Source organism: Chenopodium album, chromosome 19, assembly GCF_948465745.1.
Source record: "Chenopodium album chromosome 19, dcCheAlbu1.1, whole genome shotgun sequence".
In the NCBI taxonomy this organism is placed as follows: Eukaryota; Viridiplantae; Streptophyta; class Magnoliopsida; order Caryophyllales; family Amaranthaceae; genus Chenopodium; species Chenopodium album.
This window is the reverse complement of record NC_137852.1, coordinates 38,398,934-38,423,799: the sequence shown is the minus strand read 5'-3', so window position 1 is coordinate 38,423,799 and position 24,866 is coordinate 38,398,934. Positions and strand designations below refer to the sequence as shown.

General features: G+C 35.8%; 2 protein-coding genes across 2 annotated transcripts; both read left to right on the top strand.

The window, feature by feature from the left end:
• Window positions 1–6,198: 6,198 nt before the first annotated feature.
• Window positions 6,199–9,716, top strand: LOC145593635 (AAA-ATPase At3g28580-like). The gene is made up of 2 exons (XM_081649925.1): window positions 6,199–6,750; window positions 8,389–9,716. The coding sequence occupies exons 1-2, from the start codon at window positions 6,311–6,313 to the stop codon at window positions 9,545–9,547; spliced, it is 1,599 nt and encodes a 532-aa protein (XP_081506051.1). The 5' UTR covers window positions 6,199–6,310; the 3' UTR covers window positions 9,548–9,716.
• A 1,927-nt stretch (window positions 9,717–11,643) lies between these two features.
• On the top strand, window positions 11,644–23,356 carry LOC145593634 (AAA-ATPase At3g28580-like). Its single transcript, XM_081649924.1, has 2 exons — window positions 11,644–12,179; window positions 21,995–23,356. The coding sequence occupies exons 1-2, from the start codon at window positions 11,737–11,739 to the stop codon at window positions 23,130–23,132; spliced, it is 1,581 nt and encodes a 526-aa protein (XP_081506050.1). The 5' UTR covers window positions 11,644–11,736; the 3' UTR covers window positions 23,133–23,356.
• Window positions 23,357–24,866: the final 1,510 nt, after the last annotated feature.

Sequence of the window (24,866 nt, the reverse complement as noted above, 5' to 3'; positions counted from 1 at the left end):
CTCTGAGGCCTTGTGGAGATTCTGCCACCAGAATGCAGAGGTGGATTACCCCTCCCGAAAGGTACAAATGCATTCACACAGACGGTTCTTGGAGCGAGAATGATCAATGTTGCTGCTGGTGGGGGGGTGATTCTTAATCAAGATGGCACTTGGTATCTTGGATTTTCATCCAAGTATAGTGCCCTTTCGGCCGAATTGTATGCTATTAGGGATGCTTTGGCTATGACGGATGCATTCGAGATTAGGAAGGTTCATTTCTTTACCGATGCTATCTCCATCAAAGTCATGTTTGATTCTATGAACTTCAATGCTCATCATTCTCTTGCTTCCACTATAAACGATATTGCCACTAGCATCAAGAAGCTTGATGATGTAGAGTTCTTCCACCAGTAACTATTTGACCATGAAGACAAACTAAGTTCCATATTGTAAGCTTGATGTAATTTATTTATTTATTTTTTTTTGAAAAACTTACAATATGGAGTTGGTGGACCATAAATTAAAAGTGATTGGTATATACTTTAGAGACTCTCACCATAGTTTAGCCCCAAAACCTAAGAAGTGACATCATCATCTTGAATCTTAAAACTTATGTTTAAGACTTTTCCTATTTTTCTTCTTAAATCTCAAACAAATCTCAAATTGAGTCTTGAAATTTCAAGACTCAACTTAAGACTTGAGATTAGGACCCACCTCAATTTATTTATTTATATTTTTACACTTTTCTACATGTAAAGAAATTAAAAAAAGAAAAAAAAATCATATATTTGAGTTTTAGGGCTAAAGTGATATAATTGGCAAGTCTTAGACCATCTTCAATGATGAGGCTCAACTTTGAGTATTGAAATACAAAATGAGTTATTTTTTACCTCCAATGGTGAGATCATACCCACTTCTCAATTTAGCAACTCATGTTAAGTCTAATTTTCCAATGGTGAGACTCTCTAAAATATACAAATGTCACTTTCAATTTATGACCCATCAATTATTGTAAGAATAAAAAATAATAAAAAAAAAGGTAAAACTTAAATAAATTACTAAATATATTATAATATTGACAAGGGCCCACACTTTTGTCAAATGAGACTCAAAGTTGAGTATCTAAACTTAGCAACTTTCTTTTGGAGTTGCTAAGTTTAGATACCAACTTATTGGTATACATTGCAAAAAAATACTCTTTATTAAAAATACTCACTTGAGTCTCACTATTGGAGAGGGTCTTAATAAGTCTTAACATATATTTGATGACATCATTTTCAGTGGGGACCACCAAAAATGATGTTACATCCAAGCCTTAAGATTTGGGGCTAAACTTGGTGGAAATTAGACTTCACATGAATTGCTAAATTAAGAAGTGAGTTGAATATCACCATTAGAGGTAAGAAAACAACTCATTTTGTATTTTAGTACTCAAAATTGAGTCTCACTAATGGAGATGGTCTAATAAGAACTCAAAGACTCAGATTATATAGTGGAAGAAGAAAATTAGTACACTTCGTATATCATATGTAATCCTAGCCACCATACTTATTTACTACTAATATAGTAATATGTAATATAAGCCTGTTTTGTCTACATAATGCGTCAAATACGTTGCCTCAATTTGTATATATGCTTTGGCTGCTGGAGATATTAAGGGCCAGAATTAACTATAGAGACTATTGTAGTACAAATTGTACAATAGTAGACATACTACGTAATCCTATATACTCTGTATTATTATTATTATCAATAATTACTTGCCCTACTAGCAACTTAATGTTGGAGTTTACAAAACATTATTGGGGCGAAATTATCAAATTTAACCAGTTTGAATTAGTTGATTGACCACTACAGTAACCTAATTGGGGTGTTTGGTGGCTAGTTGATTTGAAAATTAAAGTTGATTCCACCCAATATGGTTATTTCCAACCAATTGCTTGGAGGAGCTTTTTCATTGTCTTATTCAAGTAAATAAAGTTGAAATATTGGTTCCACTAAATAAGCTTATTTCCGATATGTTGTCTTTCATTAACGAGTAAAATGAAATAAAAAATGTGCAATTTGATCGAAGGGCTGCTCCTCACGGGCCAATCGAATTCCTTATTGGAATTTGGAGATATTTTTTCTTCACCATCAGTCATCCTCATGGGTTTTTTTTTTATCCCGATGCTTTGCATGAATAGGTGACAAACGCAATCAAGGTCATGAACCCGTTTGTTTTGGAGCAACTTCTTAGGTATATTTTGATCCATAATCCTAACATAGTTACAAATAATAGTGATGTATATGAAATTCGATTTTAAATCTTAAATGCACTCAATGCATTAACCAACTAGCTTAGTTGACTTGGACTAAGTCATCATGATCACTTTAACAGCTACATGCATTGGCCAAGATATTGCCTTTACGTTGATGTCAAATGGCTAACAATCCACATGATTATTGCTAAACTGAACCCCTTGACCAAATGCTCTATGGTAACAACCCCCTTTACAAAACTATTCTCTATCCCTTCACCTTTTGAAATGCAAGAAAAGGTCTTCAATGACCTAATTAAGATATGTGGTCTAGCTACTAGCTTACGCAAGATCTTCATTTGACAGCAAAAACTTATCAAATAATATTGGTAACTTGTAAATTCTATAGCATTTTCTCAAACTACTAAAGGATTCATGACATCCCATTTTACATTTGTGTCAATTATCTTGACCCTTTCTAACATGTTTAATTTCTATTGTTTTGCATGGTTGAATGAATAGTTAAACACCTGAGTGTATAATAAGAAATTAATCTAATCCATATCACTACTACAAAAATTGGAAAAAGGACCCCTAATTACAGACCGTTATCTTAACTAACGGGTATGTTTGATGTAAGAGATCCTTTAATAGAGACAACGGGTCTCTTATAAGCCCTTGGGCCCACAACTTTATTGAGAGGAGTGAAATAAGAAACCTATTGTAGGAGCAACGGGTCTCTTACATTATTTTTACTTCTCATTATTTACGGGTGTAGTGCCATCCTTTTGGCCGCTCAATCTCTCTCCTCTACATCTCTTTCTATCTCACCGACATTCCTTTGCTAATTTTTTTCCTTAAAAACTCATTCCTCATTTACCTCTAATTGTGCCATAATTTTGCTCTATCACTCTGATCTGCATCTTTTATCACCGAATCCCTTTGTTATTTTTTGTCCTCAAAAACTCATTCTCTTTCACCTCCAATTTACTCCCTCTCATCAATGGCTTCTTCTACTTTTTTTTTTCCCACCTTCATCAACGACTTCTTCGAGCATATGCATGCTCCTTGTATTTTGAGAAGTCTCCACCTTCAAGATCCCTCTTTGCTTAGCCTCCGACGACAGTTGCGAAGTGCTTCAGTGCAATAAGATCTAGATTTAAGCATTCAAGGTACAATTTTTGCAAAATTCACTGAGTTTATTCGAATTTCTTTCTTTTTTTTTCTGGATTGTTATGGGTTAGCGATGGTGGTGGGTAGACGTTTTTGATTTGTTTTGTGAGTTGTTTTTCTTTTGATTTTTGGTTTGTTTTGTGATTTGGTTTTTATTTGATTTTCGGTTTGTTTTGTGGTTTGAATTTTGTTGTTTGTTTTTGGGTTCATTGGTTTTGGTTTGATTTAGATCTGCTGGGTTTCGTATAATTTTGGTTTGATTTAGATCTGCTGGGTTTCAATTCGTATATTTTTGGTTTGATGTAGATCTGCTGGAATTTCGGAATACCCAATTTTAACATAGAGTTGTAATTGATTTGGTAAGTGTTCATTTGATGAATTCTTATTTTTTCAATATGATTGTTTGATAATGTAATTACTTCTCAATTCAATTTAGTTTTTAAGTTATATGCTTTATTTTTCTTTTCGCTTCAATAATGTCTGATGAGCAATGGGCTTATCCTTGCAGAAATTCCCAACCCCAAAAATTCAGAGAGACCGGATCTTGACGAATGAAATTGCAGATTATGGAGTAGTACTCCAGCCTTATTGATATAATATAGCTGTAAATTTTAGCGACTTTAAATATTTTTGTGTTAATTTTGCTTGAATTTTATGTTAGGTTGTTTTTTTTTTTTTATCTTATCAATTTTTTTTTTACCGAGGCTAATTTCATATGGTCTAAAAGTATTGTAACTTACAATTTTTTAATTTTCTGCCAATTTGTGTAAAGCATAAAAATTCAAAATTCAAAATTCAAAATTCAAATGCAAACCACGTCTAAAGAAAATTTCTATTTTTTTTTATAAAAACAAAGAACAAAGAAACCCGTTAAGTTACATGACAGGTCTGTTTGATACCACCAAACAGACCCCTTATCTCAATCAACGGGTCTTTTTTCCTTCTAAATTATCAATTTTGAAACTTATGTAACATACCTGTTATCATTAACGACGGGTCTCTTTGTCCTCACAAACAGACCCCTTCTAAGGAACGGGTCTCTTTATCAAACAGACCTCTGAGATAGAGACCCGTTGTAAGGCGGTCTCTCAAGCATATTTTAACGGGTCTCTTTGCCATTTTTTATAGTAGTGTATCATCATGTTGCGCCTTTGATTTCAAAAGATTAATGCATCGCCTCGTCTTCTTAGAACAATTAATCTAATCACATCATCATTAAAATTCAAAAATTTAAGGACAAAGATAGAGAGGCAGTCAATAGTCAAGAAATGTGGAAAAATTGATGAACCCGTCACGTATGACGTAGGGATCACGGCAATATTATATGAAAACAAAATAGCTCATACCTCTTGAATTGCCCCGTTATTTCCACTAAAATGTTCATGATCCATGACAAATTGATTTGTCCGTTTGTTAATACAATTTGACTCATTGGCCATTAAGCTACTCAATTTTAATTGTTCAAATTAAAATAACAATTATAAAATCATTCTTTCCTTTTATATTTGTCCCTATAGTAATAGTTTATCATTATTAAAAAGTTGGCTAAGATTGTGTAAGTAGAGGTGTTAATCATGTAGTTTGGTTCGAAAAATTTATTTGAGTCGGATTTTATTTGGTTAAGTAAGGCCCTGTTCTTTTCACCTTAAAAAAATAATATTAAGTAAAAATAATTTCAGTTCAGTAAAAATAAGTTCAGTTCAGTAAAATTAATTTCAGTTCAGTAAAAATAATTTAGTAAAAATAAGTTCAGTTCAGTAAAAATCAGTTTTCTTAAAGAAGAATTATAATTGAAAATCAGTAAAAAATAATTTTAGTTCTGTAAAAATAATTTCAGTTCAGTAAAAATAAGTTCAGTTCAGTAAAAAAAATTTCAGTTCAGCAAAATTAAGGTGAATCAAACAAGGCCTAAGCTTTTAGGTTTTATACGACAATCAACTATGTTTAATGTTTAAAACAAGTCATTCTAGTGTATTGAAAATTAACTTATTTTAAGAAACAAATTAATTTCAACTGTAAATGATTATCGACGAGTGTGTTTGGGATTGAGTCAATTTTGGGTCGAGCAAGATTATTTTGGCAATCAAGCAATGTTGGGTATATAAGAGATACTCCAAATATCACGCCTTCAATCAGTCGGCAATAATCAAGCATATTGCCGTTTATATATAAACTATTACCATCAGTATATGTTAATATCCTCTCAATTAATTAGACTTGATTCTCTCCTAGGACAGTGCTATATGTAACATCATGTTGACCATATAATTCTATGAATACCATGTAAGTTATCTTTTTAAAAATACAATTAACTCAATCAAATTAGGGTCATCAAATTACCTTTGCCAAGTTGATATTTACATTCTTAAAATTACTTCTGAGTGATTAGGTTTCAGTCTCCTTCCAATTGTTGTTGTGGGGCGACTGAGTCCTCCCTATCAAGTATAATCTCAATCACCACTACTGCACTACACCAACATCCAATCGATATAATGTAAAATATTTGTGAAATACTCCGTAAATGCTTTAACTTGTTTTGATGTTCTTGGCCAAAATATACAGCCTGGCAGCCTGCAAAAGTTTACCTAAACAAAATAAAATCTATCTTACACCAATAATAAAATCTCTAAATATAATTATCTAAACATTGAAAGTTCAACATAAAAGACAAAACAGAGAAAAAGTGAGAAAACTTGCAATATTTTAACCCGAAGACCTACGCTTAATAATTCGTCGTTTTCTCGTAGCATTACTACAATATAAATAGCCATGATCATGAACCATACTAAATCAAAAAAGTTTGAATTAGTAAGCAAAGGAAAAAAAAAAAAACAAACAAACAAACAAAAAAAAAACTCCAATAAAAAAAATAAAAAAAAAAAAAAATCACTTTAGAATATCCTAAAGAAAAAAAAAAGATGATGATGAACACAAACGATATGTTCATGCAATTTGGGTCATTTTTAGCAACACTGATGTTTGTTAAGGCCATGTACGAGCAATACCTCCCTCATCAATGGCGTGATTCGATCCGTTCATTTATGTACCGATACACGGAGAGAATAGTAAGATTTTTCTCTCCGTATCTTCATATAACCTTTGAAGAATATACCGGGGAAAGGTTTAGTCGGAGTGAGGCTTACATAACCATAAAAACTTACCTTAGTGAAAAGACTTCGGATAAAGCGAGGGGATTAAAGGGTAATTTTGTTAAGGATGGTAAGGCGTTAGTGCTTGGATTAGCTGATAACGAGGAGGTGACCGATGTTTATCAAGGTGTTAAGGTGTGGTGGACTAGCCATAAGAGTTTTGCTAAGTCTCAAACCATCAGTTTCTACCCTGGAATGGATGAAAAAAGGTACATTATTCCAACTTCAAAATCTATTTTTTTTAATGTTTTCTACTTTGTATAAAATTATATTTGCTGAACTTAAATTATTTTTACTGAACTTAAATTAATTTTACTGAAATGAAATAATTTTTGCTGAACTGAAATTATTTTTAATGATTTTCTATTATAAGTTTTCTTTGAATTTTACTGAACTGAAATTATTTTTACTGAACTGGAATTAATTTTACGGAACTGAACTTATTTCTACTGAACTGAAATTAAATTTACTTAATATTTTTTTTAAGGTGAAGTGAACAAGGCCTAAGTTGTGTGTCTTAATTTGAGAGTGAATGAAAAGGAAAAAAAATTAAATAATAAACCCAAGGGACCAAGAGTGTATCAAAATTCTGGGATCGATTCTCATCATCCACCCTTTTGGCTCTCTAAACACCAAATAAAAGTTTATCAAAGACACCCAAAATTATTGAGTATTAGAGTTAGAATAATATTAGGTTTTGATATCATAGCCTATATAGCTTGCCTAGCTTCAATTTGAGAAGCTTGAATTAGCTTACTTGAATATAACTTCAAGTTTAGCTAATATGTAGTTTTGGAAGATTATGAGGTAGTCCCAATTAATCAATTTGATAAACAAAATTTGTTTATCAAATGGAAAAATGGTAAATAAAACAACATATATGTCCGATCATTATGGCATTTTCGTGATTAAATCAACAACAATGGGACCCAAATTTAATACAACATTATTGATTTATACAATTTTGCCATTTGATAAACAAATTTTGTTCATCAAATTGATTAACTGGTATTTTCTGGAAGATTATTTTTTATTTATTTACTTGTTAAATAAAATGTTGTCATGTATCACTGGCTACTATCCATTTTAGCAGTAATATATGGAGTTTATGGAGAAGTTGTTTGATAGATTACAGAATCATATATGTAGATTTTTCAGAGCTTATCACTTCCCTTGATTTTTAATGTAGTAAATAAGCTAGTCATTTTCTTACATACCTGGAAAATAATTTTTGTATTGAAATTAATTATAATTATTTTTGTTGATTTATCACTTGACCTTATGCATAAAGAACAAAAGAAATTCTCCATAACAATGAAAGGAACCACAAAAAATTGATGTCATTGGTGTGCATTTGTGCATTACTCTATTAAATGGCACCATATTGACATATACAACTATATAATATAAGTCATAGTCTTCTAGAGGTCATAGTCTCCAACGTCCTCATACACCGGCCAATCTCTATATTTGATTCGGCGTCAGCACACTTGAGTGTTGAGTGTATTACGACCAGCCGAACCAGTTAAGGAGTCATAAAGAAAATTTAAAAAAAAAGTCACATACTCCATCTGAAAATAACAGTCACATCCATTTAGTTATAATCATATTACTACATTTCTTGGTCTCAATAAGCATAGAATAATAATAATAATAATAATAATAATAATAATAATAATAATAATAATAATAATAATAATAATAATAATAAAAAGAAAACTTTCTACCAGAAATCAACATTGTATGATTATAAAATCAGGCAAAGAGAAATTTCTTTTTGGAAATTCAATTAGAATAAAAAAAAACCTAACTAATGTCAATATTTTGGTTTATTATTCTTGTAACAGGCATTATAAACTCACTTTCCATGGAAGTAACAGAAAGTTTGTCACTGAAAAATACTTGAGTTACATTTTAGACGAAGGCAAAGCAATCACAATCAAGAACAGACAAAGAAAATTGTTTACCAACGTAAAAGAAAAAAGTGGATCATACTATAGTAGAGGAAGCTTATGGAGCCATGTTGAGTTCAAGCATCCGGCTTCTTTCGAAACCCTAGGTATGGAAGAGACCAAGAAAAATGGCATTAAGAATGACCTTCTTCGCTTTAGAAGTGCAAAGGATTACTATAACAAGATCGGAAAGCCATGGAAGCGCGGTTATCTCTTGTATGGACCTCCTGGCACTGGCAAATCAACCATGATTGTAGCCATTGCTAACTTGTTGGAGTATGATATATATGACCTTGAGCTAACCGCGGTTAAAGACAATACTACACTAAGGCAACTACTCATTGAGACTTCAGGGAAGTCGATAATTGTGATTGAAGATATCGATTGTTCACTTGATCTTACTGGAGAAAGATCGAAGAGTAAGAATGAGAAGGACAAGGATGAAGAAGGTGAAGACGATAAGGAGAAGGTTAAGAAGAAGATGAAAGATGAAGGTGAGAACAAAAAAAGCGAGGTAACTCTTTCGGGGTTATTGAATTTTATTGATGGAATTTGGTCTGCTATTGGAGAAGAGAGGCTAATTATATTTACTACTAATCATATTGAGAAGCTTGATGAAGCACTTATTCGAAGGGGACGAATGGATGTTCATATTGAGCTTTCGCATTGTTGTTTTGAGTCGTTTAAGGTGCTTGCGAATAATTATCTAGATGTTAAGTCGCATCGTTTGTTTGAGACTATAAAGGGTTTGTTAGAGGAGACTAAGATGAACCCTGCTGATGTAGCTGAGAGTTTGATGCCGAAGTCTCTTGAGTTAGATGTTGATGTTTGTTTAGGAAATTTGGTTAAAGCTTTGGAGAAGGCGAAATTGGATGATCAATTGAAAAAGGAAGAGGAGGAAAAAAAGGAGAAGGCGAAATTGGATGATCAATTGAAGGAGGAGGAGGAAAAAAAGGGGAAGGAGTTGAAAGCAAAAATAGAGGCTAAGGAAGAAGGAAAGGAGGAACAAGAAGAAAATGCTAATGAGAATAATAAGGCTAAGAATGACGAATAATGTGTAAAAAAAAAAAAAAAAAAAAAAAAACCATGATGTTGGGGAGAAGGGGATTTAGTACGTACTTGTTAGTGTTCAAGTGATACCTCATGTTGTCATATGTATTTTAAAATTAATTATAAACCTTTGTTATAATCAAATTAAATTAGTACGTAGTAATTTATTTTGAGGTAAATGTTTTATTTGCTCATTTTTTAAATTATTCATCTTTAAAGCATAACTAATTAAACCTAATTGATTAACGAATCAAACATGTAATTGCTAGTATTAACGACAAAACTAGTACCACATATGTGCCAATAATGTATATGGCTGTTATTTCAATTTTAATATAACTTGTATAGTAGTGTTGAGCTAGATGAGCAAGTTTGAATCTTTTTTTTTCATCATCTTGACTTAATTATTTGGTGCATCTTTTTGAGAAATTTTATTTGACATTGTTTTAGGTTTAATGTTTTTGATGTTATGAATTAAATATGTTATGTCATTATAAACTACGAAATATTTAACATAATATTTCCTATAATATGTCATCATATATATAGAAATTAAGATGCAATTTCTTAATATCAAATAAAAGTTGCTAAATTATTTTGTATCAATTTTGATCACCTTAATTTATTTATTTTATATTTTATTTTATTTTCCACAAAGGGCGGGGTAAGAGTCGATCACAAGGTCACTTGAATCGGGAAGAAAACTCTAACCACTAGAATTAACCCTCACTCTCAACATTTAGATACATTGAACTTGTTTTGTAAATGTATTAGAAAACAACCCAAAGACTTGAAGTCTCCTTATAATAAAAGAAGAAAAAAGACAAAGTTATGTCGATCATGGAGGCCTCTTTCGGGTTTTGGGTCTCCTTCACTCTCTGTCAGTTTGTGTCATCGCAAAATTATTTCTTAATTACAAAGGGTCAAGGGACGTCTTAATCTTAGTACACATTAATTAATTCATTACATTCACATGTATGAGTCAATAGTGAAGGCAGTGGTCTTTAATAAAAAAGAAGATATTGACAAAATTGTTGATGATGACGTATACCCGAATACGACATGTTTATGCAATTTAATCTCAAGATAGTAACACCGTTGTTATTATTTCTCATACTCCTTACGAGAAAAGTTCCTAATATTTTATATTGGCTTTATTAGTAACACGATTGGATCAATGCAACTTTCATGTGTATTGTTACACTAACAGAATTGTCAAGATTTTATTCTTCCTCTGCTCTAATATTTATTTAACCTTTGTTAAGGGTTTAATCAGCTATTATAGATCATGGTTAAGGGAATTTCAATCAATATTTAGGAAGCGTTTGATTAGTGTATTTTTTGGATTGAAAACGGATTTGATTAAACTGATACAGTGATACCGTTACCTTGTATTTGGTTTGAAGGCATGATAACAATTACCATTACCTAAGGGTAATAGTTATCCATCATTTGTTACCTCTCAAAAACTTGGGATAACAAATACCCTTACCCTCCTTTTAACAAACACCATTTCCATTATTAAACTAAACAAATGATTCATTTCCCTTCTCTTATTTGTTTTGTTTCCATTCCGTTTTCATTTTTCAAACCAAGCGCCCCCTAATATGATGATTAGACCTATTCAAAAATCTACTACTCCATTTCTCTTTGTGACACTTGTGTAACGGATTATTGAAATAATACAGCATTAACAAACGTAAAATTAAGGGCCTGTTCTCATTGACTGAACTCAGCTGAACTGAATTGAGCTGAACTAAACTGAACTGAATTGAATATTTTATAAGAGAAGGAAATTAGGAGTTGAGCTGAAGTGAACTGAGCTGAGCTGAGCTTAGCTGAACTGAACTGAACTGAATTTCAACGTAAGAGAACATGGCCTAAAAATGTTGTAATTTTAGTGAAACAAATAAAATATAATATAAACACATCATCATAAATATTAATGATCTAAAGGCTCATTAAAATTAAAAAAAAAAAAGAAAAAGAAAGAGAAAAAGAAAAAACTTTATAGTAAGAAACATCGTACTCATTACATTATTTAGAAAGGACGAGGAAAAACACTTTAAATCGTGTTGACCATTGACGTTTCTCTACATTGTATTTACACACATTTATAAATTGCATTTCACTTGGGCAGCAATCGTACAACACTACAACACAAAACAAAGTAAAATAAGAGAGAAAAAAAAAATGATGATGATGAATCCGAGTGATACATTCATGCAATTTGGTTCAATTTTAGCAACCATAGTATTTCTAAAAGCATTGTACGAGCAATACTTGCCATACAAATGGCGCGATTCGATCAACTCGTTTCTGTACCGTTACACGGAGAGATTTGTTAAGGTACTCACCCCTTACAACCACATTAGCTTTGATGAGTACGCGGGTGGACGCTTCAAGCGTAGCGAAGCATACACCACCATTGAAACGTACCTAAGTGAAAGAATCTCGAATAAAGCAAGGGGTTTAAAGGGTAATTTTATTAAAGATAGTAAGTCGTTAGTGCTTGGATTAGCTGATAACGAGGAGGTTACGGATGAGTATCAAGGTGTTAAGGTTTGGTGGAATGCTTGTAAGATTGCTAATAGATCTCAAGGAATTGCTCTCTATCCTGGTTCCGATGAGAAGAGGTTAGTGCATTATTCGTTTGTTTGTTTGTTTAATTTAAGCGGGTGTTTTTGTGTTCCTTTTTAAGATATTATAGGTCCATAATTCAAAAATAGTCATAACGGTTTGATTTTTACGGTTTACATATATACATTTTGGTTTGATGGTTTTTGAGGATTTAACAATTCAATCCGTTAATTTTGAATTGATAATTTATTAATAAGCAAGAAATATATATTATTGTGAGATTTTGTTAGATGCATCTTCACATATGCACATTCAAAATACGAAGTGTGTTAATATTTTATGACTTGAAGGTTAAAAATATTAATGATTGAAAATAATTTAACAAATGTAATAGTTTTCCTTCAAAAAAAAATGTAATAATTAAAACAATGCAAGTATCCGTATATGAATGAACATAAGTTTCTAATCGTTAATTTTTTATAATTGTACCACTTTTTTGTTGCCTCTTGACTGCCACGCGGCCCACGATATATGCATATATAAAATTGATAAGATATAGGGATTCCAAATACAAAATCATAAGTTCATAACTGCCCAAATTTTTTTATAATATGATATTACTATGATATGATATTGTAATATGATATTGAATTTTGTTATTACTATGCAATTTAACTAATTTAAACTGATAATTTAAGTCGGAAATATAATGGTTAAATACTATGGAGTACGGAGTATAACAACAATAAAACCAGATTAACAAATAAACCAGAATCCAGGTATAATGGTTAGCTAAAATTATGCTTCATAAGATATAAAGGAAATGAATACACATGAGCCGTTATTAAGAAATTATTTGGTTTTGATTATTGAATTATAGTTTTTAATCTTTAGCTAAGATACAAGATAATATTATGTAATGGTTTCAACTTGAATGAAGCAATGAAAACAAAAATTGGAGCATGTATATTCAACTTGATGGAGTTGCAAATGTCGTGGAATCCAACATCATGACCCATGCGTATGAAATATGAAATGCACAATAGTCCAAAAATAATTGCAGAGAATATTCCAATTATTTAATCAATTTTGATTTTCGATTCCTTTTTATCCTTTTTCGTTGACTGATACGTAGTAGACTAGAAGTCATTACCTCAAATGAGCATTAGTAATAAAAAGCCCATAGTTAGTGAGGTTGCTATTTTTGGACTTGAGCAACAGAAAAAGATTTTTAAAAGCCCATGGGTGGTGACTAGTGAGGTTTCTATTTTGGAGTTTTTTTTTTTTTTTTTTTTTTTTTTTTGACAGTGAGAACAAATAAAATAAAAAACCAAACAACAATCTAAAAAGACCAAAAAAGAAACTCTCGAACACGAGCCTTGCCAGCCAACCAATGCGCTGGAGACACCCACTGCCTAGGAACTTTCTGAATCCTGCAAGACTCAATAGAAACCAGAAGAGCCCGAATTAACCAACAGAGCGAAATGTCGTCACGCTGTTTGTGGGCCAACATCAGACAAAGAGGCTCACAATCTGAGAAGATAAGGATTCTACGGAAACCCTTTGAAAAAGCATGACGTAGCCCCCAGTAACAAGCTTGTAATTTAGAATGGAAAGCAGAAGTAGAGAAAGACGCCCGTGAGCCTCCCCCACGCACAATTGGCGAATCACAATCGCGCAAAATCCAACCCGCCCCTGCCGTATTGTCTGAGGATGACCAAGCCCCATCACAGATCAGACAAATGTCAAACTCGGAAGACAGATCCCCACAAAAAGTTGCAACAAAACCAGACTCAGGCGGCGGAGGCCGAAGATTCCCTAAACACATGCGACCACGAAGCTCCTGAGCTTGGATGCCCCGCTCCGTCCACTGAGAAGCAAGAAATAAAACATCATCTGGAGAGACAACCTGATGCCGAAACCGGATGTTATTACGAGAAAGCCAGATAGCCCATAACAGAGCGAAGAACCGAACCAAGTTCTCCCAGTCCTTAGAAACCCTCAGTAGAGAGACCATTGAGGCAAACCATTGCAGAAAAGGAAGGCGAAGAAGACCTTGACGATGAAACCGAAAAGCACTCCGGACCCATAAAGAGACAACAAAGTCGCAATCTCTAAACAAATGGTCCACTGTCTCCTGCTCCCGGTGGCAAAAACGGCAAAAGGAATCAACAGAAAGGCCACGAACAGCCAAGACAGCTGCCACCGGAAGACCAGAATGAATAACTTTCCAGCCGAAGATCTTCCATTTAGGAAGAAGAGGGAGACCCCAGAATTTCCCCCACCATGAAGAGGGAATAAGCCCCCTAGAAAGAGTACCTGAGGCTTGCATGAGCAAGAAAGCATAAGCAGACTTCGTAGAGAAAGAACCATCCTTAGTAAATTTCCAATATACAAAATCATCCATTAGCTCCAATGGACGATCCAGACTGAGAATCCGAGAAGCCGTTGGAGTATCAAAAAACCGATGGATCTTCGAGGGATCCCACACGTTAGAACGCGGATCTATAATGTCAGACACATGAGTCGGAAGTTCCGACTGAGAGACACCAGATTTAAACGAAACCGGACCACCAGGAGCCCAGTCGTCCTCTATAATTCGGACACTTGTACCACTACCAACCTTCCACCGAACACTAGGATCAACTGCTGCCATCGCCATCTGTAAACCCCTAGAACCCCAAGAAGGCCGAGAAAGCCGAACCCCCGGAGCAGCAGCAAGAGAGGGATATTTAGAAAACATGAGTCTAGAAACTAATAACTGAGGATTGTGAATAATCCTCCACCCAGTACTAGCAAGAAGGGCTGTATTAAAGCAAGCAACATTGCGTAAACCCAGCCCCCCTAAGCCTTTTGGCAAATGCAATAGGGAAGCGGAGCGCAAAGCCAAGCCCTTCGAAGCGTCAGAAGATCTCCACCAGAAGCTTGCTAACATACTGTCAAGCTGGGTAGCAACTGAAGACGGAATTTTGAAAACTGACAGAATGTGATTAAAGGAAGCCACTAATACTGAATTTATAATAACCAATTTTGCAGCTGCCGACAACCGCAAAGAAGCAAAGGTGGACAAACGGTTAGCAACCTTATCAATAAGAAACTTGAACTCCGAAACCTTACTTCGCCCCAGGTCAACTGGCATACCCAAATAAGTTCCAAGTGAATCTTTCGACTGGAGCCTAAGACTACGTGAAAGAAAATCCCGGTAATCAGGGGGAGTATTCGGGCTAAACTTGACAAATGACTTTTGAAGATTAATCATCTGGCCTGAAGCAGAACAGAAAGAAGAGAGGATGGCCAGAATATTATCACAAGCCTGTGGAGAAACCTGGAAGAACAACAGCGAGTCATCCGCAAAAAAAGAGATGGGAGACCGAAGGAGCGCCCCTAGAAACTCGAAGGCCAGAAAACAGAGACTGTTGCTCTGCCCGACGGAGAGAGGCTGACAACACCTCCATACACAGTACAAACAGATATGGCGAAAGGGGGTCTCCTTGCCGAAGGCCACAATGCGGGCGAAAGGAAGGAGTAAGACTCCCATTTACCAGAACTTGGTAAGAGACGGTTGTAACACATTGCACAATAATATGAACCCAATAAGGGGTAAAACCCAAAAGCTCGTAACACCTGAGTCAAAAAATCCCAACGCACTCTGTCATACGCTTTATTCATGTCCAACTTCAGAGCAGCATAAAAACGTTTCCTAGCCTTAGAAGCTTTCATAAACGAGAGAAGCTCATGAGCTACCAGAGCGTTATCAGAAATCAGACGACCCGGAACAAAAGCATTTTGAAATCTGGAAATAAGAGAAGGAAGGACCTCCCGAAGTCTACTAGTAATGCATTTGGCGATGCATTTATACAGAACATTGCATAACCCAATCGGCCGAAACTGAGACACCCACTCTGGCTGAGAAATTTTAGGAAGAAGAACCAAGAAAGTTCTATTCCAATCCTTCAACATATACCCATGAGCAAAAAAGTACTGCACCGCCGAAACCACAAAGTGTCCTGTGTCCTCCCAGTGAGTCTTGAAAAACGCTGAGGTAAAGCCATCAAGCCCCGGGGATTTGTCATTTGCAATATGAAACATTGCTGACTTGATCTCAACAGCCGAGAAAGGAGCCATTAACAAATCCTTTTGAGACGAAGACAACGACGGAAGGTCAAGATTGTCCCAGGAAAAAGGAGAAGCAGTCCCTGCCGGAGACACAGGAGTATACAAATTAGAGTAAAAAGCCTGAATAAGAGAACGAAGACTATCAGGATTTGACACCCAATTTCCAGCTTCATTCTTGAGACTGACTATCAAATTACGGCGACGTCTAGCCTGAACAATCGAAAATAGAAGACGGGAGTGAGATTCCCCAATTGCATCCCATTTAACTTTAGCACGCTGCTTCCAGTAAAGAAAAGCAGTAGTGGCCTCCGCAATCCGTTCTTCCCTGGTATTAAGAAAAAGAACACGTGCCACCGGGGATTGCAACTGAGTAGAACAAGAAGATAAATCAGAACACAAGGCCTTCCAATTTATACCCCACGACTTTTTGTGTTCAAGGCACCAGCCTTTAAGCCTCCCACGAATTACACTAAGTCTACGGGACAAGGCAAATAACGGAGAACCTGTAAACTGAAGACGACATCCTTCCTTAACAATCCTAGAAATATCCTGAGCAGTTAAACACCAATTTTCAATTCGGTACGGTCTTCGAACAGTATCTCGACACAGCGAATCCGAGAAAATAATAGCAGCATGATCTGAAAATAAAATAGGTTGATGATGAACTCGCGAATCCGGAAAATCAACAAGCCATTCTTGAGATGCATATGCCCTATCCAAACGTTCAAAAGTCGGATCCACTTCCATCCTATTATTTGTCCAAGTGTAAGTTGGACTTGAGAAAGGAACATCCACTAAACCCAAAGTCAAACGCCACTGAATAAAATCCAACCTGCCCGGTATAAAGGATGACCCTCCTAACTTGTCAGAGAGATACTCAACTTGGTTAAAGTCACCTAACAACAAAATATTCGGGAAGGTTTGGACAAAATTAGTAATAGACGCCCACACCTCCGATCTATCAACTACATGAGGTGCACCGTACACAAAAATTACATATTTTGTTGCCTCTCCAACAGAAATCTGACATACTACAAAGTTTGGGGATATAAACAACGGAACTACATTAAAAGGGGCTAACCAAAAAATAAACAAGCCACCACTTAAGCCTACAACATCTACACCACAATATCCCAAAAAAGGAATAGAAGTTAAACTGTGGGCCACATTACCTACATCAACCATAGTTTCCATTAAAAACACGACATCCAAATGTTGAGAGCGGACTAAAGAACTAAGATACGAAACTTTAGGGGAGTCCGCCTGACGAAGACCCCTATAGTTCCAAGCAGCTATCCTCATTTCGACCTTGGTGGCTCTGAGGGGGGAGCCACCGAACCCACATCCAAAGGAACAAAAATAGAAACCGAACCACCCTTCCTCTTTTTGAAGGGTAAAAAGCATTGTGAATCCGAACTAATAGCTGTAGAGACCAGCCAAGGCGGAGCGGGAGGAACAATTGACGACGCACTCCGCTTCGTCAGACACAAACTTCGGACCTGCTTCATCAGAACCATAACCTTCCTCTTACCACGGTCAGTCGGAGATTGATAGTTGCCCCGACCTTTACCCAACCTGTTTGCAGAAATCTGATCCCCAGATGTGTCGTCTTCTACCTGCGGAACAGTTGATGGAAAATCTTTTGGTCCAGCCCCAACAGCCAGCGGATAAGACGAGGTATTAGAAGGAGATTCCGATCGGCAAGGATACCAATCCATTGGAGATGTCTCCTTAGAGCTGGGTGAATCAAGCTGCTCCCCTGGTTCTTGATTTGTGGCCAGATTCAATATATTACTAGACAAGGGAGAATAAGTCGGAGAACAATCCATAAGAGTAGGCATATCTGAAGATGTGTCAATCCTAGCCAAATTATCTTGATGTATCCCAGGGAAATCAAAATCCCCTGTATGTTCATTTCCCTGCGTCCAATTACTCAAACCAGCATCGGAAATTTTAGAAAAGGCGGGATCAGGAGACCACCTCGGCGGCATAGAAGACCTGTGATCAACATATGTGACAAATTGCCCCTCAAAATTCTGACCATGGCCCGTCGAAGAGTCCTCCTGAGAAGGATTGCATGGGAAATCCCCACCATGTTCAAATCCACTCTGCCTCTCATATCTCTCTTCAAATTGATGATCAGGTGACTGAAAACCTAAACTTGGGTTTATGTCATTGAGAAAGGATGGCTGAGAAAAATGAGGCTCATTAAATCCTTGAGCCCACCTTTTACTCTGAATCAGACTAGGAGAGGAAAACTCTAGACCCATATTTGAGCTGTGACCCAATGGAGTGGGCTGACAAGAAAAAGATCCAATATTATCAAGAGAGCCCCAATTTTGTCCATCAATATTCTCCATGCCACCCAGCCCAAGGCCCATTTGAGAAGAGTCCATAACATTAGTTGCCTCCAAATATAATGATAAGCCAGAAGAAGGACTTGGGCCCAGAAGATAAGGATCATTACAAGGACTACCAAAAGATGAAAGATCATCTAAATTATCAACAGCGACATTAGATAAAGATTGAACACGCGGGACCCCCTCATGTGGCGGAGAAGAAGGAGTAGACCCACTACTAGACACTCGTCCGTGATTATCTTGAAGTCCTGCATGATGGATACGTGTCCCTTGATGAACTTGATAATTAGAAACCTCTAATTCGTCTCTAATTGAACAAATTATGCTGATTAAATTTGTCATCATTATTGTAGTATCCATCAGAATCTAATGACTTAGAAACAGTAGAGTACTCATAGGAATCCTCATCATCATGAAACCGAAAAAAGAGTCGAGTGGTCCAAACAGAAGGTGAAGGAGTAAGACCGCGAATTGCATTTGTATACATAGGAGAATCCGATGCACCAAATAACACATGATAACCGTTTTCTTGTAGCTTACGAAAACGACTTTGTAAATGGAAGGTAGCCAATTCATCAGTCTTAGGGCATGTATTTAACCCATGTCCGACAAACCCGCACTTTTTACAGAATCTTAAAATACCCTCATATTTAAAACGGACCCATGTAAACTTATTGCCATGAGTAGGAAAATAGCAACCAGAAATTAATGGTAATGATAAATTAACTAAAATTTTGACACGGGGACAGGGACGAGGAAACTGACCGAGTTCATCGTCAATACTGGTAACATTTCCAACATGAGCCAGGACCGCAGCAGCAATATTCGGAGTAGAATATTGAAAAGGGAGACCATCAACGCCAACCCATAGCTCAACTAGCTTCAAGTTGAGATCTTGGTGGACTAAGTACCCACGAACTCGTTGTAAAACCACCAAACTACCCTTAAAATGAACCCAACCACTCTTATCAAGCTCCTGGGCGTCCTCCTCACATTCACAACAAAACAGAAAATCACCCCCATAAGGGAAAACACGAACAGGAGCACGGAGACGCCAAAATTGCAACACCAATCGTCGGACTAACGACACCGAGAACTTGCGAATATCCCACATCCGCCCTATTACACAAAATTCCCAGTTGATGTTCTCCTTGTCAAGAGGAGGATGAAGACGAGAAAATTGTATTCCAGTTTGTTGAGGAAACACCAAAGTAGTAGGGTGAATTAATGGATCCATAATTAAGAAACAAAAGCTAGGAAAAGAACGAAGCTAAGAAGTAGCACCAAAAAGGAACTTGCACCTTCTGACAATTACCACTTTCTGTTATGTCCATTTTAGCAATTATCACCTTCTATTTTTTTTTTGAAAATTACCACCTTCTATTTTCAAAAACACCAAAAGTTACCACCTTCTTGCCCCCCAACTACCACGTGACGTCATTTTGGGCCCATTCTTTCCCTTTCCTTCCTATTTCCCTCACATTTCTCATTCCTATTTGGATTCTCATCTCCCCTTTCACTTTTTTCCCCCCAAACCACCAATAATTGTTCGTCAATTTTGATTTGAATGAGTGAATTGAAGTGTTTTTTATTGTTTGGGGGGGAAAAAGTGAAAGGGGGGATGAGAATTGAGTTAGGAATGAGAAATGTGAGGGAAATAGGGAGGAATGGGAAAGAATGAGCCCAAAATGACGTCATGTGGTAGTTGGGAGACAAGAAGGTGGTAACTTTTGATGTTTTTGAAAATAGAAGGTGGTAATTTTCAAAAATTAAAAAAAAATAGAAGGTGGTAATTGCTAAATGGACATAACAGAAGGTGGTAATTGTCAAATTTTCCTTCTTTAAATAGAATTTTTTTTTTTTTTTTTTTTTTTTTTTTTGAGTTACAAAGACAAAGAATGAAAATCAATCTCAGATTCTTTTCTAATTGGAAAAGAAGCTCTAACCATCTTAACTATCCTTCAATCTCATAAAACATAGATTATTCAATGACTAGAGAAAAGAAAAAAGAGTTCGATCCCTTCAAATCAGTGTATATTTCATTTCCAAATAGAGCAAATATAAAAGGGATAGAGTGAATAACAAATTAAGTAATAGATGACTTCACTAATCACTAACCTATTGTTGCTAGGCCAAGATGGAACCAAAACCAAACAACTAAAGATTATTTGGTTTATTTAGACTTTAGAGTTTAGAGTAGAAATGTGCACACATAGTACACGTGGAACCAGATATCAACTTTACCGACATGGCGGATAACCCTCACCAACCAATAAAATATTGGACTTCGTTTAAGAACAAATTTAGTGTGTAGCTCACGTGGTAGGCCTCATTTATGGACAAAATTTAGTGTGTAGCTCACATGGTACACGTATTTTTACTTTATAAATTATACGAGTACTTCGTAGTATAATACATTTATACTTCTATTATATTGCTCAGTATAATACGGACGGAGTATATACATGAATACTTTTGGGAATATCGGTTGCATTGTGAGATTATCTTTTTTAGTTCGGGTCATTTGGTATAGTAGGATTTGGGTGGAGTCTAATCACACTTATGACTCTATGTAATTTAATTTTGCATCTCAGGGTCAAATTTTAATACCTCTATTTATACTAGATCAATACCAGTTGAGTTATTAACTAAAACAGTATTACATCAAAACATACATGGAAATTCAAGACTAGTTACTCTAGATCCATTTTATAAAGTTCTTTATTTATCCTACATAAATATGCACGAACTGCTAATGTGAAATGCTTGAAAGTTTTGGTGGATATTTGGCTGAAAATGTACAAGTGTAGGAATTAATTATTTTACCACATACTTCCATTTCCTAAGTTCACTAACTCTTTTGTTGATCATATGAATTAAATCCCTATTCTGTATAAAGATTTTCGGAATCAAATAATAATAACAAATCTAGAGTTAGCTTTTGATTCAGATTTTTTTAATACAATATAGTGTTCGGCTTTAAGTTACAGGTTGTAAACGATTTGGGTTTATCGGGTTTTTGTCGGGTTTAATCGGTTTCGGTTTACAATGGGTCGGGTCGCTATCGGCTTCGGAAGTACTCGGTTCGGGTTGTTTTCGGTTTTGGGTTGTATCAGTTCGGCTTGATAACGGGTACGGTTCATTAACGGTTCTCAAACATTCGGATCGGTTCAGTTTTAGGTTTTAAAAAATCGGGTCGGTTCGGTTTACGGTTTTAAAATAACAGGTTCATATCAGTTCGGTTCCTTTTCGGAACAGTTCGAAACGGTTCGGATTCACCCGTTCGGGTCGGTTTTTGACAGCTCTACTAATGATGTTAGTGTAAAATTGACCTTTTTAAAAGGTTGCTATTAATATTCAAGTAATGCTAACTGTTTAAGCAATTTGATTAACAGGCATTACAAGCTTACCTTCCACAGTCGCAACAGAGAGCTCATTACTGAATCATACTTAGGGCACGTCTTAGACCAAGGCAAAGAAATCGCAATCAAGAAAAGAACAAGAAAGTTGTTCACAAACTTAAACGAGTCTCCTTCATATGGAAAATCAAATTTATGGACTCATATCGAGTTCAATCACCCTGCTACATTTGACACCCTTGCAATGGAGGCATCAAAGAAAGAATCTATCGTAAACGACCTTCTTCGTTTTACAAAAGCAAAAGATTATTACAAAAAAATCGGAAAGCCATGGAAGCGCGGTTATCTCCTGTATGGACCGCCTGGCACGGGGAAATCAACTATGGTTGTATCAATGGCAAATTTATTAGAGTATGATATATACGATCTTGAGCTAACTGCTGTCAAGGACAATACTCAGTTACGGAGGTTACTAATTGAGACGTCGAGTAAGTCTATTATTGTGATTGAGGACATTGATTGTTCACTCGATTTAACCGGGCAAAGATTAACAGAAAAGAAGGAACACAAGGATGGTGAGGATAGTAAGGAAGGCGAAGAAGGGGCGGATGCAATCAAGAAGAAAGTGAAGGAACAAGGCGAAACCAAGAAGAGCGAGGTGACATTATCAGGGTTACTGAATTTTATTGATGGGATATGGTCTGCTTGTGGAGAAGAGAGGGTGATAATCTTTACGACAAATCATATTGAGAAACTTGATCCTGCGTTGATTCGAAGGGGTCGAATGGATATGCATATTGAGTTAAGTTATTGTTGTTTCGAGGCGTTTAAGGTTCTTGCTTGGAATTATTTGGATATTGATGCACATCCTCTGTTTGAGAGGATAAAGAGCTTGTTGGAGGATACTAAGATGACTCCAGCTGATGTTGGTGAGAATTTGATGCCTAAGTCGTTTGACTTGGATGTCGAGGCGTGTTTGGTGAGTTTGATTCGGGCTCTTGAGAAGGCGAAGGAGGATGAGAAGATGAAAGCAGAGGAAGAAGAAAAGGAAAAGGCTAAACTAAAAGAAGCAGAGGATGAAAAGAAGTTGACAGATAAATCTGAAGTACTAGAGAAAGTGGAAAAAGATGAAAACTCAGAGAAAAAACTGTCATCTGATGAGATGAGTACTTAAGATAGTTTCTAATTAAATGACTTTGTGTTACAATGCCATCTTTAGAGCATTAGACATTAACTTGACTCGTCGAATAAGTTAATTTTGATCTTGCCATCCTTTTTCGAACGTATGTACTGCTAGGAGATTTCTATGTTAATTTTCTGAAAATTGTGTTTTCGAATCTAGGAATAAAATTCATCTTCTTGTTCTAGCTACACTTCTATATATTATTATTTGGCGAATGGTATAGGGTACCATTTTGTACTGTAAAATAATTAGTTGGAGTAAGGGATGAACACGCATTCTAGACTGGTTCTTCACTTCTATCTATTGTTATTAGGCGAATGGTAAAGTACCATTTTGTACTGTAAAACAATCAGTCAGAGTAAGGGTTGAGCGCGCACACTAGACTGGTTCTACACTTCTATCTATTCTTATTAGGCAAATGGTGAAGTACCATTTTGTATACTGTAAAAATAATCAGATCATCTGTGGGAATAAGGGTTGAGCACGAGCACTAGACTGGTTAAAGGGGCGCGCCTGCCTGAGCTATCACCAGTATTGAAGTAATAGAGGGCGTAACAGTGGTGCATTATTGTGAGTGCATTATTGTTATCAGTATCACACCAATGTTAGTTTTTCCATTTCACTGTGTTTGCAAGCTCTAATTAAAGGAGTTCTAGGTAGGGCTGGCAAAAGCTGACCCGACCCGAAAACACGACCCGAACCCGACCTGAAAATAGCGGGTTAGGGTTGAGGTTTTCGACCCGAAAACTTAAATGGGTTGACACGAACCCGACCTGAAATTTAAATGGGTTAGGTTAAGGTTGAAAATCCCAACCCGAAATTGACCCGCATAACCCGAAAAAATCTGATAATCCAAAAAAAAAAAAAAAAAAAAAAATAATGAAAGTAAATAACCGACCAAACCCACCTAATAGATCAGTAACACCCTAAAATCCTAAATTAGTCTCCCAGCCGTCCATACACCATCCCAACCCAAATTTTCCTAACCCTAAGTATAAATTATTGCTTATTCTAGATTTCTAGTCTTTGCCTCTTTCACTCTTACTTTCACTTTCTTTCTCTTCATCCCTTTCTCTCTCATTACTCTCATTTATGGCGGTGTTTCACCCTACTAATTAATTCTTGTTCGGCGTTTCTCCACCACCGTCGCATCATCGCTCTCTCTTTAATTTGCTTCACTAGCCTCACTTCTTCGTTGCTTCACTATCGCTTGACCGATCTCGCATCAGCAAGCAGGTTAGCAGGAGGTCATCAAGTGAACAATAACTAAAGGATATTTCTACAAATAATTGATCTTGGAGACCCAATTTATTTTAGATCTTATGTATTGTAAATTTGTAATTTAATTTGGTTACTAATTTATTGTAGCTTATATATCTACACTTTTAATTTGTTGATGGTATCAATTTGATTATTTTATCAATGATTTTCTCTATAAATTAAGATGCTAATATTAAAAACTGAAATGTGAAATGTTAGATCTGAAGTTTTGAGGTAATTCAAACTCGAAAAATCAATGGCCAAAAAAATCAGGTCAGATTCGGGTTGAGCCGAACCCGAAAAAATCAGGTTAGGGTTGAAATTTTTGACCCGAAAAGTTAAATGGATCAGGTTCAGGTTAGGGGTTCTTGACCCGAATTTTAACTGACCCGAACACGAACCCGACCCGACCCGACCTGATCCGTTTGCCAGCCCTAGTTCTAGGGCCTTCTAACCATGAGTCCA

What these genes read in the sequence shown, in the direction of transcription:
- LOC145593635 (XM_081649925.1), top strand. Translation starts at nt 6,311, where the DNA reads ATGATGATGAACACAAACGATATGTTCATGCAATTTGGGTCATTTTTA. An exon ending in CCTGGAATGGATGAAAAAAG is followed by an intron (nt 6,751 to 8,388) that starts GTACATTATTCC and finishes TTCTTGTAACAG; the next exon opens with GCATTATAAACTCACTTTCC.
- LOC145593634 (XM_081649924.1), top strand. Translation starts at nt 11,737, where the DNA reads ATGATGATGATGAATCCGAGTGATACATTCATGCAATTTGGTTCAATT. An exon ending in CCTGGTTCCGATGAGAAGAG is followed by an intron (nt 12,180 to 21,994) that starts GTTAGTGCATTA and finishes TTTGATTAACAG; the next exon opens with GCATTACAAGCTTACCTTCC.